Genomic DNA, 22,329 nt, shown 5'->3' with positions numbered 1-22,329 from the left:
CAAATACAGACGGCAATGTTAAAGAAAATAAATACAATAAAACTGGGAGCCCTAGTTATAGTTAGGTCATGTAACTATAGCTGCTGAATTTCACTGGTTTTGTATGAGTGAAATCTGATACTGCGTCTGGCATGGGGAGAGGGTTCACTGCGGGATGCGATGATCGCTCTCCTATTGGCCCGTACTGCAATGTTAGGAGGAGGCATGTATTCGAACATCCATATTCCATGAAAGGAAGAACTCTGAAAAAATCACTTTTATACCAGCGGAAAACAGAATATTTTACTTGGAATTTATTTAAAAGACAACCATACAGATTCATTAACATAAACTGCCAGGTTCTGGAGAGTCTGTTCCCACCTGTGTGTTGCAAACATCCCATGCATCTCAACCACGTCACAACCTAGGCTAAGCAGCTGCTGCCCAAAACAGGTCCAGAAATTATAATCAACCCTACGAATATAGTGCAGAAAAGAAATCAGGGTGATTGTGTGTATAAGGAGAAGGTAAGGGACTTATGCCTCAAGCCCCGTGCGATTTGTGATTCCCTTCCCCCTTGGTGATCTTGTGGCCACAGTTCAGGGGTAACAAAGAAGGTTTGGTGAAGATGTACAGTAAAGGGCACAGACATGGACTAGGCTCCCTCTGGAATCCTTCAGAGAGCATGAGCAAGAGAAGACCTGTTTCAAAGAAAGGAGCCTACAGATCAACAAACCTGAAGGAACATCCACTCCCGCACGTCCCCCGAAAAGGGAGCGCATTGGATACAAAATCTACATATAGATGCCATGGCAAGAGTACATTTCGATGGAAAAACACTATTGTAATCTAAATTTATTTTTGTCTGTTATTCTTTGTTTCTTAACTTCATGGCTCCTTGTGTCCTCCTCCCTTACCTAGTATTCATCAGGAATGAGGTCCTAGAGCAGCACCACGCTTGCCTGGCCATGCTCTCTCTTGTGCCTTCGACAGGAGAAATAACAAGCTGCCTCTCTTCCACCTTTCCTAGGCTTCCTGGGACCACACATTAATAGTACAAATATTGCACAATATTATGACACAAAGTTTTTACTGCTGTTGTGAGCCAATATATGGCAGCGTTCAAACATTCTATATAAAACCAAGAACAGGAAATGATACACCACAAGAGAATGGGGCAAAAGGAAGAAATAACATAAAAATATATACATACATTCAAATATTTTCTGTTTGTATGTGCCTGTGTGCATGTCTTGCTATGCGTCTGTGTCCACATGTATGTGCATGCTTGAGTGTGTGTCAGCATAAGTGTGCACATCTTTCTGTATGTTTGTTCAAATGTAGGCGTCCTCACGCTTCTGTATGTATACCTGTGTATGCATATGCTTTTGGGTGTATGTGCAGTGTGCCTATGTGCATGCATCTATCCTGTGTGTCTATGTGAACCTGCATGCATGCATTTATCTCTCAGTGTGCAATGTGCATATTAATCACAAGACAGATCAGAAACAGTAAAACTGAATCAACAAAAATCCAGGTTGGAAGTGAACTTAGGTTCTATCTTCCAGAAGACCCATTGTTAAACAGGTCATTCCAGAGCAGTAAGAGGGGAAGGACAGGAGGAAGAAGAGATTTACACACCACAACATACACCAGGAAAGGTGAAAGAACCCTAGGACAGCCGGACACCGTGCCTGTGCTGTCTCTGGTCCACCACCGACTGCCTGCATCAGGAACACGCTGGGTACACATCCCAACACATGTGGGTTCATTCAGAGGAAACAGCTTGCAAGAGTATCCCTCTGTGACGTCACCGGAAGAGCTCCTCCGAACTGTCAACACCATTGAGTACTACTGAGCCCCATGCTAGAGTGGAGAAAGTTCACACCACCAAGGACACAGCTCGACCAACACAGGTCATTCAAGAGGTTTCTGCGCGCACTCTTAGAGTCCAAAGAGGAACTATGGAAGCTCTGTTGTGTTTTTGCTTTTCATTTCTCTTTTGTTTGTAAGAAATCACACGCAAACAACTTGGATTCTGACGTGTGACTTGAAACATCAGATAAGTTTGTCTGGTGCAAACATGATTTCCTCATATTTATGAAGAAACTTTAGAATAGGCTCCTCAGAGAAGATGCTGTTCTGGAAGGCTCTGTGTTGATCGGCATTCCGCAGGGGCTCCAGTGTGTGGAATGATGGAGCATCTCTACCTGGACGTCTCCATCGTCTCCTCTTTGAAGTTACCACAGTGCTCTAGAACTTTCCTACAAGAAAAGGAAAACAGAGACTGATTTAATGCCAAAAGGGAAGCAACTTGGTGCACAGCAAAGAACCTAGAGGTTAAGCACACACCTGTATCTCAAAGGAAGACTGAAGACCTGGGCCAGGCCTTACACCCACTAAAGGACAAAGCACAACTATACTGCCATAGAAAAACAACTTTGTATGTCTGTTCGCTACACCCACCAGATGTCAAAACCCCTCTGTGCGGGCACAGAACATTAACATTGCACACATGTGCACTACACCCAATTAATGTCTGAATACCTCCATGCCGACATGGGAAACCACCACTGCTTGTCGATTCACTACACCCACTAAATGTCTAAACACCACTATGCCGACAAAAAAGACCACCAACGCATACCCATTGCTGACACCCAACAGATGTCTAAACACCTCTATGCCGACAAAGAAGATCACCACTGTATACCCATTCAGTACACCCAACAGATGTCTAAACACCTCTATGCCGACAGAGAAGACCACCACTGCATGCCCGTTGAGTACACCCACCAGATGTCTAAACACCTCTATGCCGACAGAGAAGACCACCACTGCATGCCCGTTGAGTACACCCACCAGATGTCTAAACACCTCTATGCAGAAAAAAAATATCACCACCGCATACCCATTGCTGACACCCAACAGATGTCTAAACACCACAGTGCCGACAGAGAAGACCACCACTGCATACCCATTTAGTACACCCACCAGATGTCTAAACACCTCTATGCCGACAGAGAAGACCACCACTGCATACCGTTCAGTACACCCACCAGATGTCTAAACACCTCTATGCCGACATGAAAGATCATCACTGCATGCCCGTTCACTACACCCACTAGATGTCTAAACACCTCTGTGCCCACATGAAAGATCACCACTGCATGCCCGTTCAATACACACACTAGATGTCTAAACACCTCTATGCCCACATGAAAGATCACCACTGCATGCCCGTTCAGCACACCCACCAGATGTCTAAACACCTCTATGCAGAAAAAAAATATCACCACCGCATACCCATTGCTGACACCCAACAGATGTCTAAACACCTCTATGCCGACAGAGAAGACCACCACTACATGCCCGTTCAATACACACACTAGATGTCTAAACACCTCTATGCCCACAAGAAAGATCACCACTGCATGCCTGTTCAGTACACCCACTAAATATCTAAACACCTCTATGCCGACAGAGAAGACCACCACTGCATACCCTTTCAGTACGCCCACCAGATTGTGGAAATATGGATTTTTCTGGTCAGTTATGTCCCCTATCTTGGACCCCAACGGTTCTATGTGCATGTTACAAGTACATGTATGTTCCCTCCAGTTCCAGTTATGAAGACGCAAATACATGTGCGTCCACCGTTAACATGTCCTCTGTTGATCCGCCATGAATGGGCCGGATATTCCATTCCTAAGTACGAAAGGCCACCGCCTTTATATGGTTCACTTATGCCATTTTACAGTCCAGGCAAGTAGGCCCTGATTCTGTCATCAAACTTTTCTTGCTTTCTGTCTCTGAAGCTCCAGTCCGAGCCTGCATCTGTGACCATGAACTTTGTCTCATCCTCTGCGCGGCTCACGATGCCTGACATCAGCTTGCTGCCTGCCAAGAACTGTATTTCACCTTCGGAAATTATCTGCTCCGCTCCCTGCCCAATGCATTCCTGTCTAGTAGCTTAAGTAAACATTCTGCCAGCTACCGAGCAAAGGCCCGGCTTCTCTGTCTTTATGCAAGTAATTCATAGCCCTGTTACTATGGAAGATTCCTGCCCTCGCATCTAGTGTAGACACTTAGACGCTTGTACACGCACTAACAGTCAGTATAGTCAGTATAGAATAAGATTCTACTCTAAAAGACCTCTCTTTTGGATAACATAGTTCTTTAAACATAGGATGTTAGATATGATTTGGGATTAGGTTGACTTGACCCTCCAGACTTCTGTCGCCACATGTAGAGCTAAATGTCAAGTCCCCTTCACCCCCTAGTTGCACGTCAATCACACGTCATGCTGCTGCGCGCGCATTTCTGCCAAGTATTTCTGCTGACATTGCGAAATTCTTTCATGTAACCACCCTCTTATGACATCACATCTGATGACGTTCTTTAAACACACCCAGTTACGCCTATCTTTGCCACGTATGAATATATTACCTCCACTATCAATTGTTACGCCTCTTGTATTTGCTCCACTGTAATGCTTATTGTATAAAAGTAATTGATTGTCAATAACGTATGTACTTCACTTCCTGAACCTTCGTGGTGATGGAACTTGGAGCAACCGATTATAATCGACCATTGGAATAAAGCCCATTCCGAACCTCTAATACCACGGATTCTGCCTCTTATTTACTGAGCTATTTTATTATGTTTCTGTATCAAATTAAGTCCCGGTAATTAAATTATTTACCACATAAATGGCGCCCGAACAGGGACACTTTCTCATCTCACGCGCCGGCGGTGCGTTGCAGGCCCGGTCTCCTGCCACAGCTGGACGGACAACAACGCGTACCAGCAGGATTTCCTGTATCTCCCTCCGGTCAAGCGGGGGCGACTGAGGCTGCGATCAACACCCAGACGAGGCGGTGAGAAGTGCGAAGTATCCCGACCAGAGCCTAGCTGAGAGAGCAAGATCCGAGGTATACAGAGGCCCACCAGTTTCCGAAGTGTTCGAGTCGAGTCCGGTCCGGTTCAAGTTCAGTTCAGATCCGTTCCGAGGCCTTCCGTTCCGAGCTACCCGGTGAGTACCATTACTGGGGAGGCGTTCTGGCGTGCACATAAGTTGTGCCGGTCCAGACGGGTTTGGGTACACAAATCCGGTCTGCACTGTTTTAGCAGTGTATCTGTACTGTTTAGCAGTATATCTAGTATATCAAGTATATAAAATTCAGAATAATTCCGTTTAATGTCGAGAATTACGTTTTATGATTAAGTTTTCTTAGATCGTCATCTTCATTGTTGCTCATTTAAAAATGTTAAATGTTAAATGTATTGATATGTCCTGCATGTGGTATGAATGACTGTTCATTATTGTGTTTTATTGTATTAAGTTTGTTCAAAACCAAGTATCAGATCAGTTTTCAATATGCCGCTCTTTTCAAAACTAAGACAGATCACAACTAGAAAAGGGGTACTCGAAGAAGCTGTTCCTATTCCTCCTAGGGACACTCCAGGGTACTTCATGTATCATAAACACGGCCTAGACGCTATATTATTTCTTGATCTATGGGTAGACTACACTAAGGAATTACCAGAAAGTCAGAGGTGGCCCGCAGCTGGGACCTGGGATGCAGAGTGCATCGTGAAAGTAGAGGAAGAATTATGGAAAAAGAAAGCTAGACAATCACAGAAAGACGCCATTGAATTATGGCGTAAAGAATCGTATAGACGCACAGAAAAAGCACGTAGACAGGAAGAGAAGAGTAAAGAGAATTCAAATAAAGTTCAAGAAAATCTATTAATTGAAGAAGGTACACGAGTGAAATCAGAACAAGTAGACAGACAAAGAAATGCCCTTATGAAGGGTATGTATCCCCTTCTGGCCGAGGGATTACCTAAGGCTACTCCGGGGATACCAAAAGACTTGCCACCCCCATTATTTCCAATAAAAGTACATCCTAAGGGGCATCCTAGAACCGCAGAAGATGTTTTTCTTTCCTCATATTTAGATGACGCAGCTCCCGAGTATGCTAACTCCGCCCCACATAGACCGTTGGCCGGGGAGGTTCAACGCCAAGATCCTGTATCTATATCCTTACAGCAGACACAAGTTCCGGCAAGCACGTCCGTTTCCACATCTGTTCCTACAGCTACTTCTATAGCTGTGTCCACACCTATAGTTGCTGTATCGCGTTCTACGAATCCTTTCACACCCGATACTCCAGACGGGGTTACTGGAGGTGCTACCAACATTTTCTCTACGCCACCCAGAGTAAATAAACTTACCTTTCAAGAGTCAGCACATCCGCGTACCCCCAAACTCATAAATGCCCGCACGCTTAAGGAACTTCTTATAGATTGTAGATATGACCCTGTGCCCGGCAAAGAGGACGAAATGATCATGGCATCATTACGTATCAGACGAGCCGCGGTGTATTTAGGGAAGTTACCAGGAATGACTATGCATCTAGATAATATATATCATTATGTCCAAACAGGGCGAGACTCTGAATGTATTAACAGAGCTATGGAATACCAGAAAGTGGAGATACAGGGGGCACTGTTACGTTTCCTCATAAATTGCGTAATCAGAAATCAAGACCGACCGGGGGTAGATCCGGAAATAATGCAAACTCTTACCAGATGGAGCCAGAATATATCAGAAGGGAGACATGATAGGCAAAAATGTATAATAGCTATGTGCAGAAAGATCCGAAAAGAAATAGAACGTCTACACGAAGAGAGATTAGCGGTAGACCAGTTTGAACAAAACGAGGAGGAAGAAGGATCAGGACCGTCCACAGGACAGTCAGAAACGATAGCCTATGTAGGTAGAGGAAGATCTTGTAATAATACTAGATACTTTACTGACCCAATACGTCCGATATGTCCAGATAATAACAGGAATTTCCAAGCACCTATAATAAATATGAGGTCCCCCGAGCATTCGTTTCAAGCCGCTGACAAATTACTGCGAGAACGAAGGGGTTATCATTTACTCGATTCTATGGATGAACAAGAATTAGCCAGGTCAGCCGTTCATTGGGTTGACAGTCCCGGAAAATATGGCGATGATACAGTAGCACACACATTTTTGAACCTCACCCCAGATGAACAGCGTTTAGCTGGGATTTATATGATTCAACAACTTCTTATACTATATAAAAGCCAACATTCAGATCCTGGTCCCTTACCTGATATATTGACTGAATTACTCACGAATAGATGGAGAGGTTCAGGTACTAAGTTAATTAAGGAAATACTAGAATCCAGAAAGCAGTACATTCTTTTTGTATGTCCAGAACATGTTTCATTGCCCATCAAGGAAAGACCGATGTATTACATGGACAGACAGAATCCCTTACGAGAAGTACACCCAATAAAGGGCGAGGACAATCAGTTTAAACGTGTATATGTATATACGCCCATATCGAAAATAGAATTGTTAGAAATGAAGAAAGTGGTACCCAGTCATGACAAAGACCCAGCGGGTTTCCACCGAGAAATTAAAGACATGTTACTCATGGGAGAGTATACCTATCCCGACATTATGACAATATTAAAGGTATTAATGCCTGCTGGCATTTATGAAAAACTCAAGGAAAAAGAGTGGGAGGTAGGAGACCAAAAGATAGATTGGACAGCATTAGAAAATGAAGAAAGGGCCCGAGGTCCAGGTTCGGGGCTTGGGGACAAAACTAAAGCATTACCAGGTTTATTAGTACAGGTACTGCCACGTTTATTAACTACGAAAAAGGAAGACTGGGGTGCAATCTCAGCCTGTAAACAAAAGCAAGATGAAGACACTAGTGATTTCTATGCCCGATTCGAAAAATGTTTTGGTATAAATAGTGGTATAAAAGCAAGTAGCGAGTCATACCCACATCTGTTTGTGACAAAATTAGTTGAAAATTCTTTGCCCCAAGTGAAGAATAGAGTATTAAAATTCGAGAGTACATGGCAAGGTAATACCCCATCACAAATGTTACAAATGTTACAGTACCATTACAATAGAATTAGAGAGGAACAAGAACATGAACAAAGACGCATGAAAGACACGAAAATGAAAATGCTAGTCTCTCAGACAGTTCCAGCTGAAGGACATAAAAAGGGTACGACACATTCCGGTGATTCAGCAGGACCTATAAAAGGGACATGCAACTATTGTAAACAGCCAGGACATTACATACACGATTGCCCAGTCCTGAAGCGTAATATCGCCACAGGTATTACAAAAGAAAGACCACGGCCACTTAGACAGGATCAGAATGAACAAGGAGCACCGCAGCATGCACAAGCCATGCCAGCTCCACAACAGTCTATACAGTTTGTGCCAGCCGCACCAGCGCTGCCGGCTGCTGCCACACAAACCACGACACGACAGCTGTACCAGACCGCACAGTATGACTATCCTGATTATCAACGATATGCATGAACCAGCCTAGAGAGGGAAGTTGACTTACCCCTTATCGAGGTCCCTGTAGACCAAGAAGGACCTTATGTACATAGTGAATTATTAGGCCAAGATAGAAAATTTTTACTTGATACAGGGGCAAGTCGAACAACTATAAAACGTAGTGAAGTTCCAGGGGCACCCCTCTCAGGCTCACAGAATATTTCCCTTGGTTTTTCAGGAAAACCTATTGTTAATGAAGTATCACAGCCTCTTCCACTTACGATAGGACCCTTGACCAGAACTACAGATTTATTGCTTACTAAATCATGTCCAGAAAACTTGTTAGGTATAAAAACACTGAAAGCTCTAGGAGCTATAATATGTTGTTCTCCGGAAGGAGTAAGATTGTTTTTACGTGATTTCAAAGGTCATTATGTGTCTCGAGACATGGATTCCCGACTACAGACTTTACCCACACATTTATGGGCACAAGGCCCTACAGATGTTGGTTGCATGAACATTACACCATATCGAGTCACACTAAAGGCAGGAGTGGTACTACCACGAATGCGACAATACAAGTTACCCCCAGATGCTGTAATGGCTTTACTGCAAATCATTGACGAACTTATCGGCCAAGGAGTGGTTGTGGAGACCGACTCCAATGTATGTAATTCACCGATAATTCCGATTCTTAAACGAACTGATCCAAAGGCTCCCCCAGTATATCGATTGGTTATTGATCTGCGCGAATTAAATAAATGTATTGTACCACAATACCCTGTAGTTCCAGACATCTCTTCATTACTGACAGCTATTGATTCCGAAGCAACATTCTTTACTGTAATTGATCTCAAGAATGCCTTTTTCAGCGTCCCAATAGATCCGGAAAGCCAATACTTGTTCGGATTTAGTTTAAATGGACGTAGCTTTAAATTCACACGCGCACCTCAAGGATTTACAGAAAGCCCCAGCATCTATAGCCAAGCACTGAAACGAGAACTTGACAGTATCCACATGCCAGTCAACACTGCTCTGCTTCAATATGTCGATGATCTGCTGATCACCGCCCGAAGCGAACCTGAATGTGAAAAAACATCACTGACGGTTTTACAATTTCTAGCCGAAAAGGGGCACAAGGTGTCCCCTTCTAAGCTGCAATTCTGTGTCCAGCGAGTTATTTACCTTGGTCACTCGCTGTCCAAGGAGGGAAGGCAGCTTACACCAGATCGTATCCAGCTAATTGCAAATATGCCAATACCCAAGACACAAAAGGAGGTGCGGGCTTTCATAGGCCTCACTTCATATTGTAGGCAGTGGATCCCTCAGTATGCGTTTCTAGCAAAACCACTCATTCAATTAACAACACAGGAGGCAGCCACATCGACTGTCCTCCCTTGGACTCAGGAACACACACTAGCTTTTGAAAGCTTAAAGAAAGCTCTATGCCAAGCACCTGTTTTAGCAACACCATGTTACAGAAAACATTTTACACTCTTTGTTACAGAACGAGAAGGTACTGCCTTGTCAGTACTCACACAGGAACAAGCAGGATCACACAAACCGTGTGCTTATTTTTCTAGTACATTAGATCCCGTAGCTCAGGCTCTGCCTGCGTGCCTGAAATCAGTGGCAGCGACAGCTTTAGCAATCAGACAAAGCGATGCCATAGTGTTAGGACATCCATTGACAGTTCAAGTACCACACGCAGTAGAGGTTCTTGTGAATCGAACGCAAACACAACACTTGACTATAGCACGACTTACAGGGTATGAACTAACATTGTTTCAGCCACATATAGAAATCAGACGTTGTAACACATTGAATCCTGCCACACTTTTACCTGTAAATGGAACAGACCCACTAGCTCATGATTGTATTGATGTTATTACAATAACGACGAAACCCAGACAAGACTTGACAGATGTCCCATTGTCAGATCCAGACCTAACGTTGTATGTAGATGGTTCATGTATGAGAACAGGTACAGGAGAGTTAGTGGCCGCTTACGCAGTCACAACAGACACGGAAATTATTGAAACCAAGTGTATAAATACCTTGTCCGCTCAAGCAGCAGAGCTCGTCGCTCTGACACAAGCCTGTATTCAAGCCACAAATAAAAAAGTCAACATATACACTGATTCACGTTATGCATTCGGAGTTGTACATGACTTCGGCGTGCTGTGGCGAGAGAGAGGTTATTTAACTTCTCACGGTGCCCACATTCAGCACGGACCCCTCATTCATGCCTTATTAGATGCAATACATTTACCCATTGCAATATCGATTATGAAATGTAAAGCTCATACGAAAATTACTGATATCATTTCTCAAGGCAATGATCTAGCTGACAGAACAGCTAAACAGACTGCTCAAACTCAAACATCCGACATGACAAAGACAATAGTCCAGACACCAACACATTGCATGATGGTTAAGGATCCCGCTCTTGATGTAATTGACATACAGACACATGCTACTCCAGACGAAATAAGGAAATGGACTGAATTAGGAGGGATCCAAACGGATCAAGGATGGATGACGAAGGAAAAATCTGTGTGGTTCCTTCCTGATTCAATGGTCCAAGTCATTATTAACACTGTACATAGTCCAGCGCATCTAGGAGAGAAAGCTATGCTAGACAGCATTCAACATATTTGGTTCAACAAGCATTTACGAGCAGCAGCGAAACAAAAAGTTCGTACCTGTATGATCTGTTGTCAGTTCAACCCAGGAAAAAGCATTCCCGTAGAGCAGGGTGGATCTCAGCCTCCTGACCACCCTTTTGAAATTCTCCAGATGGATTATATCCAGATGGAACGATGTCGAGGATTCAAATATGTTCTCGCAGTTGTCTGTGCTCTTTCCCGTTGGACAGAGGCGTACCCGGTTTCAGATTACACTGCCCCGACTACTGCCAAACAGTTAGTTCGAGAATTCTTCCCACGATACGGTTTACCACATGCTGTCTACTCAGATAACGGCCAGCCGTTCTCATCCGAACTAATGAAACACGTTTCACTTTTGTTAGGTTATCAGTGGAAATTCCACTGTGTCCGACACCCCGAGGCAGCAGGTCTCGTGGAAAGACATAATCAAACTTTGAAAATCAGATTGTCCAAAATATGCAGGGAAAAAGGTGTCGACTGGGTAGTAGCATTACCAGTTGCACTCTTTTACATGAGAATGGTAGCACACTCTCGAACAGGGCTATCCCCGTATGAGGTGATCTTTGGTAGAACACCAAATATGTGGGGGACGCCTATACCACGTAAAATAACTGATATTGACTGTAATATGCTGACAGATTATTTGGCTTCCTTGATGTCTGCACTACAATCTTGTCGTTCACAGGTAGCTGCAGCCTTTCCTGACAACACTGAGGTGAAACCCCATGACGTAATTCCGGGGGATCTCGTTTTAGTGAGGAACTTTGATCGGAAGACTCAGCTGGATCCTAGGTGGAGGTCGCCTCAACTGGTCTTACTCACCACAAGGACAGCCGTGAAGATCGAAGGCAGAAAAGGCTGGGTGCATTCAAGTCATATCAAGAAATTTTATGGACTACCATCAGATATAAAAACTACACCTCGTGTGTCTTCACCCATTGACTCAAAACTTCCTTTTGTTGAAAAGAGTAATGCCGAACATTATAAACTAAAGCTCAGGTCCAATCAGTCAAGCAATTTGATTGTTTAAGTCCTCTCCGAGGTGAAGCGGTTGAATTGTCTCTGACATGTATCCCTTGGACCTGAATAGAGATAACACCCGAAAAATGTTGAAACGACAGGCGTACTGTAAATCACTGCGGAGTCATTGCATAGTGACGTTATTAATTTTGTTTTTCTTAAGTCTTTTAATAATTACCGCAAGTATATTGTTGCACATATATTATCCTATTTCTAGACATGTTTACAATGTTACTGCTGAACATTCTTTTAGTGAATTACCTCCGTTTGAGTTTTCTTATAGATTTGCGCTGCGCAATAACACTTTTATTAGTATGTTACATCATTCCCATCAGGTTAGCAATGCTACAAATTGTTGGATATGTGGCCGACTCCCTCCCTATCAGAACTATAAAGGAATTCTACCTCTTTTTCCATACCCGTTCACACACAACGGCTCCTGTGGAGCATGGTTTAGTTTAATTAATTCCTTAGATTCAAATTCTGCAGTTTATCAAGACAACTGGGTATGGGGAAATCTGAACTTAGTTTTACTTAAAGTCTGCCACCCCAACAAGGAGGGACTTCCCAAAAGAACAGGAACTGATCTAGAAAATGAAGTATATGGATTAGGTAATTTTACGCTTAATCTTATGATCTTGAATGTCGCATCCGAAGCTAATCCAAGTTTGCCCGCCATGTCAGTATTTCCAGTAAAAGGTGAATTATGTGTAAGGAAGAATGGTTCCATACATATGGGCCATAGTAGATGCACCACTGTAATAGAATTCAGTGATCAAGGCAAGTCGACATTTAGAGCTTCCCGCCATTCCTATTTTATATGTGGTCAGACGGCATATGTACGTTTGCCTCTAGATTGGGATGGTACCTGCTACATTGGATTCCTTTTGCCACCTGTTTTTCTAGCTCCTCCTGATTATCACAGAAATACTCATTTAGTACACAATAGAGAAAGGAGAGATCTCCCAATAGTCGATTACACTGAAACAGCATGGGAAAAATACACAGATTTCAATAAAGGTCTCTTTCCCTATATAGGTACCGTTACTAATAGTAAGCTGATACGTAGATTGACTAGAACCCTTGAAGCAGTAGTGAACGAAACTATTTCCGCCTTAGGCAATTTAACAGAAGAGCAGTCTGCTATGCGGATTGTTGTGCTTCAAAATCGTCTTGTCCTTGACGTCATCCTGGCCGATAGGGGCGGAGCTTGTAGGGTCATCGGATCAAGCTGCTGCGTATTCATACCAGAAAATTCGCCATCTGTATATAAAGCCATAACCCACCTTCATAAGATTGTAAGCCAGATACACCAGAATCCAGGCACCTGGACTTGGTCCGGTTGGTTTTGGAGCGTGTTATCAGCCTGGGGATGGAGAGTTCTATCCTTCCTAGGTATTGGCCTCCTCATATTATTCAGTTGCTGCTTATGCCTGCAATGTGGACCAGCGATTTGTGGTCTGTGTGCCACATCGTGCATTCCACATCAAGATTTTCATTCAAGATCCCGGAAGAAGAAAGAAGAACAAATGATGCTATATGAACAGATCAATGGATTAATGAAGATTGATATCTCTTGACGGGCAAGTAGGGGACAAGGAGGGAATGTGGAAATATGGATTTTTCTGGTCAGTTATGTCCCCTATCTTGGACCCCAACGGTTCTATGTGCATGTTACAAGTACATGTATGTTCCCTCCAGTTCCAGTTATGAAGACGCAAATACATGTGCGTCCACCGTTAACATGTCCTCTGTTGATCCGCCATGAATGGGCCGGATATTCCATTCCTAAGTACGAAAGGCCACCGCCTTTATATGGTTCACTTATGCCATTTTACAGTCCAGGCAAGTAGGCCCTGATTCTGTCATCAAGCTTTTCTTGCTTTCTGTCTCTGAAGCTCCAGTCCGAGCCTGCATCTGTGACCATGAACTTTGTCTCATCCTCTGCGCGGCTCACGATGCCTGACATCAGCTTGCTGCCTGCCAAGAACTGTATTTCACCTTCGGAAATTATCTGCTCCGCTCCCTGCCCAATGCATTCCTGTCTAGTAGCTTAAGTAAACATTCTGCCAGCTACCGAGCAAAGGCCCGGCTTCTCTGTCTTTATGCAAGTAATTCATAGCCCTGTTACTAAGGAAGATTCCTGCCCTCGCATCTAGTGTAGACACTTAGACGCTTGTACACGCACTAACAGTCAGTATAGTCAGTATAGAATAAGATTCTACTCTAAAAGACCTCTCTTTTGGATAACATAGTTCTTTAAACATAGGATGTTAGATATGATTTGGGATTAGGTTGACTTGACCCTCCAGACTTCTGTCGCCACATGTAGAGCTAAATGTCAAGTCCCCTTCACCCCCTAGTTGCACGTCAATCACACGTCATGCTGCTGCACGCGCATTTCTGCCAAGTATTTCTGCTGACATTGCGAAATTCTTTCATGTAACCACCCTCTTATGACATCACATCTGATGACGTTCTTTAAACACACCCAGTTACGCCTATCTTTGCCACGTATGAATATATTACCTCCACTATCAATTGTTACGCCTCTTGTATTTGCTCCACTGTAATGCTTATTGTATAAAAGTAATTGATTGTCAATAACGTATGTACTTCACTTCCTGAACCTTCGTGGTGATGGAACTTGGAGCAACCGATTATAATCGACCATTGGAATAAAGCCCATTCCGAACCTCTAATACCACGGATTCTGCCTCTTATTTACTGAGCTATTTTATTATGTTTCTGTATCAAATTAAGTCCCGGTAATTAAATTATTTACCACAAGATGTCTAAACACCTCTATGCCAACAGAGAAGACCACCGCCTCATACCCTTTCAGTACACCCACCAGATGTCTAAACACCTCTATGCCCACATGAAAGATCACCACTGCTTGCCCATTCAGTACACCCACCAGATGTCTAAACACCTTTATGCCCACATGAAAGATCACCACTGCATGCCCATTCAGTACACCCACCAGATGTCTAAACACCTTTATGCCCACATGAAAGATCACCACTGCATGCCCGTTCAGTACACCCACTAGATGTCTAAGCACCTCTATGCCCACATGAAAGATCACCACGGCATACCCGTTCGGTACACCCAACAAATGTCTAAACACCTATAAGCCGACATAGAAGATCACCACTGTATACCCATTCAGGACACTCACCAGATGTCTAAACACCTCTATGCCGACAGAGAAGATCACCACTGCATACCCATTTAGTACACCCACCAGATGTCTAAACACCTCTAGTCCGACAGAAAAGACCACCACTGCATACCCTTTCAGTACACCCACCAGATGTCTAAACACCTCTATGCTGACATAGAAGACCACCACCGCATACCCTTTCAGTACACTCACCAGATGCCTAAACACCACTATGCCCACATGAAAGATCACCACCGCATACCCTTGCAGTACACCCACCAGATGCCTAAACACCTCTATGCCCACATGAAAGATCATCACTGTATACCCATTCAGGACACTCACCAGCTGTCTAAATACCTCTATGCCGACAGAGAAGACCATCACTGAATACCCTTTCAGTACACCTACCAGATATCTAAACACCTCTAAGATGACAAAGAAGATCACCGCCGCATACCCTTTCAGTACACCCACCAGATATCTAAACACCTCTATGCTGACATAGAAGACCACCACCGCATACCCTTTCAGTACACCCACCAGATGTCTAAACACCTCTATTCCGACAGAAAAGACCACCACCGCATACCCTTTCAGTACACCCACCAGATGCCTAAACACCTCGATGCCCACATGAAAGATCACAACTGCATACCCATTCAGTACACCCAACAGATGTCTAAACACCTCTATTCCGACATAGAAGATCACCACTGTATACCCATTCAGTACACCCAACAGATGTCTAAACACCTCTATTCCGACATAGAAGATCACCACTGTATATCCATTCAGTGCACCCAACAGATGTCTAAACACCTCTATGCCGACAGAGAAGATCACAACCGCATAACCATTTACTACACCCACCAGATGTCTAAACACCTCTATGCCGACAGAGAAGATCACCACTGTATACCCATTCAGGACACTCACCAGATGTCTAAATACCTCTATGCCGACAGAGAAGACCACCACTGAATACCCTTTCAGTACACTTACCAGATGTCTAAACACCTCTAAGCTGACACAGATCACCGCCGCATACCCTTTCATCACACCCACCAGATGTCTAAACACCTCTATGCCAACAGAAAAGACCAACACCGCATACCCTTTCAGTACACCCAACAGATGTCAAAACACATCTATGCTGACATAGAAGACCACCACCGCATACCCTTTCAGTACACCCACCAGATGCCTAAACACCTCGATGCCCACATGAAAGATCACCACTGCATACCCTTTCAGTACACCCACCAGACGTCTAAACACCTCTATGCTGACAAACAAGACCACCACTGCATACCCTTTCAGTACACCCACCAGAAGTCTAAACACCTCTATGCTGACATAGAAGACCACCACCGCATACCCTTTCAGTACACCCACCAGATGTCTAAAAACCTCTATGCTGACAGAGAAGATCACCACTCTATACCCATTCAGTACACCCACCAGATGTCTAAACACCACTTTGCCGACAAAGACGATCACCACTGTATACCCATTCAGTTCACCCAACAGATGTCTAAACACCTCTATGCCGACAGAGAAGATCACCACTGTATACCCATTCAGTACACCCAACAGATGTCAAAACACCTCTATGCCGACAGAGAAGATCACCACCGCATACCCATTTAGTACACCCACCAGATGTCTAAACACCTCTATGCCGACATAGAAGATCACCACTGTATACCCATTCAGTACACCCACCAGATGTCTAAACACCTCTATGCCGACATAGAAGATCACCACTGTATACTCATTCAGTACACCCACCAGATGTCTAAACACCTCTACGCTGACATAGAAGAGCACCACTGTATACCCATTCAGTACACCCAACAGCTGTCTAATCACCTCTATGCCGACAGAGAAGATCACCACCGCATAACCATTTAGTACACCCACCAGATGTCTAAACACCTCTATTCCGACATAGAAGATCACCACTGTATACCCATTCAGTACACCTACCAGATGTCTAAACAACTCTATGCTGACCACCGCATACCCATTTAGTACACGCACCAATGTCTAAACACCTCTATGCCGACAGAGAAGATCACCACTGTATACCCATTCAGTACACCCACCAGATGTCTAAACACCTCTATGCCGACATAGAAGATCACCACTGTATACCCATTCAGTACACCCAACAGATGTCTAATCACCTCCATGCAGACAGAGAAGATCACCACTGCATAACCATTTAGTACACGCACCAGATGTCTAAACACCTCTATTCCGACATAGAAAATCACCACTGTATACCCATTCAGTACACCCAACAGATGTCTAAACACCTCTATGCCGACAGAGAAGACCACCACTGCATGCCCGTTCACTACACCCACTAGATGTCTAAACACCTCTATGCCCACAAGAAAGATCACCACTGCATACCCGTTCAGTACACCCACCAGATGTCTAAACACCTCTATGCCGACATAGAAGATCACCACTGTATACCCATTCAGTACACCCAACAGATGTCTAAACACCTCTATGCTGACAGAGAAAATCCCCACTGTATACCAATTCAGGACACTCACCAGATGTCTAAACACCTCTATGCCGGCATAGAAGATCACCACTGTATACCCATTCACTCACCAGATGTCTAAACACCACAGTGCCGACAGAGAAGACCACCACTGCATACCCATTTAGTACACCCACCAGATGTCTAAACACCTCTATGCCGACATAGAAGATCACTACTGTATACCCATTCAGTACACCCAATAGATGTCTAAACACCTCTATGCCGACAGAGAAGATCACCACTGCATACCCATTTAGTACACCCACCAGATGTTTAAACACCTCTATGCCCACATAGGAGATCACCACTGCATGCTCGTTCACTACACCCACTAGATGTCTAAACACCTCTATGCCCACATGAAAGACCACCACTGCATGCCCATTCACTACACCCACTAGATGTCTAAACACCTCTATGCCCACATGAAAGATCACCACTGCATGCCCGTTCAGTACACCCACTAGATGTCTAAACACCTCTATGTCCACATGAAAGATCACCACTGCATACCCGCTCAGTACACCCACCAGATGTCTAAACACCTCTATGTCCACATGAAAGATCACCACTGCATACCCGTTCAGTACACCCACTAAATGTCTAAACACCTCTATGCCGACAGAGAAGATCACCACTGTATACCCATACAGGACACTCACCAGATGTCTAAACACCTCTATGCCGACAGAGAAGACCACCACTGCATATCCGTTCAGTACACCCACCAGATGTCTAAACACCTCTATGCCGACAGAGAAGATCACCACTGCATACCCATTCAGTACACACAATAGATGTCTAAACACCTCTATGCCGATAGAGAAGATCACCACTGCATACCCATTTCGTACACTCACCAGATGTCTAAACACCTCTATGCCGACATAGAAGATCACCACTGTATACCCATTCAGTACACCTACCAGATGTCTAAACACCTCTATGCTGACCACCGCATACCCATTTAGTACACCCACCAGATGTCTAAACACCTCTATGCCGACATAGAAGATCACCACTGTATACCCATTCAGTACACCCAACAGATGTCTAAACACCTCTATGCCGACAGAGAAAACCACCACTGCATGCCCATTCACTACACCCACTAGATGTCTAAACACCTCTATGCCCACATGAAAGATCACCACTGAATGCCCATTCACTACACCCACTAGATGTCTAAACACCTCTATGCCCACATGAAAGATCACCACTGAATGCCCGTTCAGTACACCCACTAGATGTCTAAACACCTCTATGTCCACATGAAAGATCACCACTGCATACCCGTTCAGTACACCCACCAGATGTCTGAACACCTCTATGCCCACATGAAAGATCACCACAGCATACCCATTCACTACACACAATAGATGTATAAACACCTCTATGCCGATAGAGAAGATAACCACTGCATACCCATTTCGTACACCCACCAGATGTCTAAACACCTCTATGCCGACAGAGAAGACCACCACTGCATACCGTTCAGTACACCCACTAGATGTCTAAACACCTCTATGCCGACATGAAAGATCATCACTGCATGCCCGTTCACTACACCCACTAGATGTCTAAACAACTCTGTGCCCACATGAAAGATCACCACTGCATGCCCGTTCAGTACACCCACCAGATGTCTAAACACCTCTATGCCACAGAGAAGATCACCACTCTATACCATTCAGGACACTCACCAGATGTCTAAACACCTCTATGCCGACAGAGAAGATCACCACTGCATACCCATTCAGTACACCCACTAGATGTCTAAACACCTCCGTGCCCACATGAAAGATCACCACTGCATGCCCGTTCACTACACCCACTAGATGTCTAAACACCTCTGTGCCCACATGAAAGATCACCACTGCATGCCCGTTCACTACACCCACTAGATGTCTAAACACCTCTGTGCTTACATGAAAGATCACCACTGCATGCCCGTTCACTACACCCACTAGATGTCTAAACACCTCTGTGCCCACATGAAAGATCACCACTGCATGCCCGTTCAGTACACCCACTAGATGTCTAAACACCTCTGTGCCCACATGAAAGATCACCACTGCATGCCCGTTCAGTACACCCACTAGATGTCTAAACACCTCTATGCCGACAGAGAAGATCGCCACTGTATACCCTTCAAGGACACTCACCAGATGTCTAAACACCTCTATGACCACATGAAAGATCACCACTGCATACATGTTCAGTACACCCACTAGATGTCTAAACACCTCCATGCCGACATAGATGACCACCACTGCATGCCCGTTCAGTACACCTACTAGATGTCTAAACACCTCCATGCCGACATAGATGACCACCACTGCATGCCCGTTCAGTACACCTACTAGATGTCTAAACACCTCTATGCCCACATGAAAGATTACCACTTCATGCCTGTCCACTACACCCACTAAATGTCAAATCAGGACATTGCCATTATAGAGGACACAGGTCATGATGAGCACACTCTAAGCACCAGAGGTCAAAAATACCAATGATGCCACACATTATGTGGTGTGCTAGAGGTCAAAAAGCATAACGCCTTACGGCGCGCGTTACATTAACCGAGCAACAGACACAGTTAAGTTACTTTGGGAAGAACATCAAGATCGGATACTTTCAAACAACATAAAATATCTGGCAACACCTCATTCAAAACAAATTCATCAATGCAATATCTCAAGTACTAGAGGTGGCTTCACGCCTATCACTAGGAGGGCACAGGGACACATTGCTCAATCAGTGGGAGGTGGTATGGATTCACAGAGGAAAGATGCAATGTAAAACGGCATGACCTCATGTTAAGAATTTTGGATCAACTTTATAGCAAGAGAAGTGAATCAAAGTAGTACTTAAAAGCCTGCGTTAAAAACAACGGGGTGACCATGCAGGGACCTACCAATAAGCTGAAATCCACAAACCATTCGCTTGTAGAAAGCTGAGGAGACGCATCACTAAGTACAAATTGTGGATACCCTGTAGCAAAGCATAGCTGGGCGCTTGTATTTGGTATTACAGAAAAGCGTCTGGCGTGGTTAGCAGCCTCACCACGCCAGACGCATGGGATGAATCCTTGCAATAAGTAATAAGTCTAAGCACTAGCAATCGCTCGCGGTAGCACTCCAACCCATATTTCTTTTGCCCACCATCCCACCTCAGTTTAGAACCAGCCATATGCAAATCGGTCTTGAATCCACTAGCAACACTCCAGCCGGAACAGCCAGGCAAGGTCCTCCCTACAGTGGAACACAAGCCACCCTGGTCTACCTCTTACGCTGAGCTTGGATAGTCTTCAGTCACGTAGATTTGTTGGTGCCATGAAGAGATATGTTTGCATTACATGCCATTTTTCATTAATAACAATAAAGTCTCATCTTTTAACACTGGGATATCCATTTATTGTGAATAATACATGTGCAACCTGAACTAGTCGTTCTACCCCACTAGCCTCCAAGAACGAGTGTTCACTCAACCCCACAGCCCCCTGGAAGTCTAAGCCTACCAAGGAAGCCCTTGATGTGTCAGTGAGAAGTAGCATTTTTTGCAAGGATCGCCAATATGACCATGAGTTGTGCAAGGAGAACTGGCCCAACAAGTGTCACTTATATTGCTGTCTGAATGCTATTTTTCTTGAGAAATGGCTTTCAGAACCTAGGTGTCGAGATAAAAGCAGAAAATTCCTTTCTTGCTGAGATGGACCACTGCTCCTTCCATGCACTCCTGGAGCCAGTTTCAAGCAAAGTTTGCATTGGACGTGTTAGTTCTGAACTAGGAATCTCAAGTAGCCTCCGTGTTTCAATGAATCGATGCATCTTGGAGGTCTACAAAGAACACCCCATCCTTTGTTGCAGCTGGGAGAAACTTTCATGAAATGCCAAGATTCAGAACTTCTATTTTCTTCACCCGTTGTTGCGGTTTCAAATCAAGAATGGACCTGCGCTCCTACTTGGCTCGGTTCGTTTGGACCAAGAAGTACCTCAAGTATATGCCTTGGCTGATGGGAATACGCAGCACTCTTTCTACAGCTCACACCTTCTGAAGAATTCTTACTTTTCTCAGCTGGTCCAATTGCTGTTCCTTGGTCTTCAATGGTCAGTTTATTGTCAGAGGTGATGGTTTTAACCTCAGCGAGTATCCATTCTTCAGAATACAGAGCGCCCAAGAGTTGTTTGTGATACTTTGCTAGAAGATAGAATTAAAATGTTTTACTCCCATATTAGTCGTATTTTACTTGACATTATGTTAGCATTCATGTAGCTATCTTGAAATAGGTCCTTGCTGTATTCATACATTAGTAGTAAGTGAAGATGTATGTAAGTTAGGTTGACATCTGTGCCACCATTTTAGTTCTTGAAGACGCCATCTTGTATTATAATCTAAAGTGTTAATTGCTCATTTACGAGAAATGTCCTTGGTAAGTTTTGTTTCTCCAATGTTGAAAATTGCTCATTAACCCATGCCTTTTCTGTTACATAGAGGCCTTCTCCCACCTGTCTAGAGGGGAGGATAGGCCAGACGACCTTGGATAGCAGATAACTTATGCCAGGCTGTGAAATCA

At 44.2% G+C, this 22,329-nt stretch overlaps 1 protein-coding gene across 4 annotated transcripts in view; it reads right to left on the bottom strand.

Moving 5' to 3' along the window:
• Positions 1-255: 255 nt before the first annotated feature.
• ZER1 (zyg-11 related cell cycle regulator) overlaps positions 256-22,329 on the bottom strand; it is a 387,007-nt gene continuing 364,933 nt past the window's right edge. For all 4 annotated transcript variants that reach the window (XM_085614054.1, XM_085614056.1, XM_085614055.1 and 1 more), the window contains one exon: positions 256-2,243. In XM_085614054.1, coding sequence (XP_085470180.1) covers positions 2,186-2,243 — 58 coding nt within the window. In that variant the 3' untranslated portion in view covers positions 256-2,185. The remainder of the gene's footprint in view (positions 2,244-22,329) is intronic.

This window comes from Triturus cristatus, chromosome 1_2 (genome assembly GCF_964204655.1).
Source record: "Triturus cristatus chromosome 1_2, aTriCri1.1, whole genome shotgun sequence".
Lineage (NCBI taxonomy): Eukaryota > Metazoa > Chordata > Amphibia > Caudata > Salamandridae > Triturus > Triturus cristatus.
The sequence above is the reverse complement of the archived record's forward strand: the minus strand, read 5'-3'. Positions and strand labels throughout refer to the sequence as shown.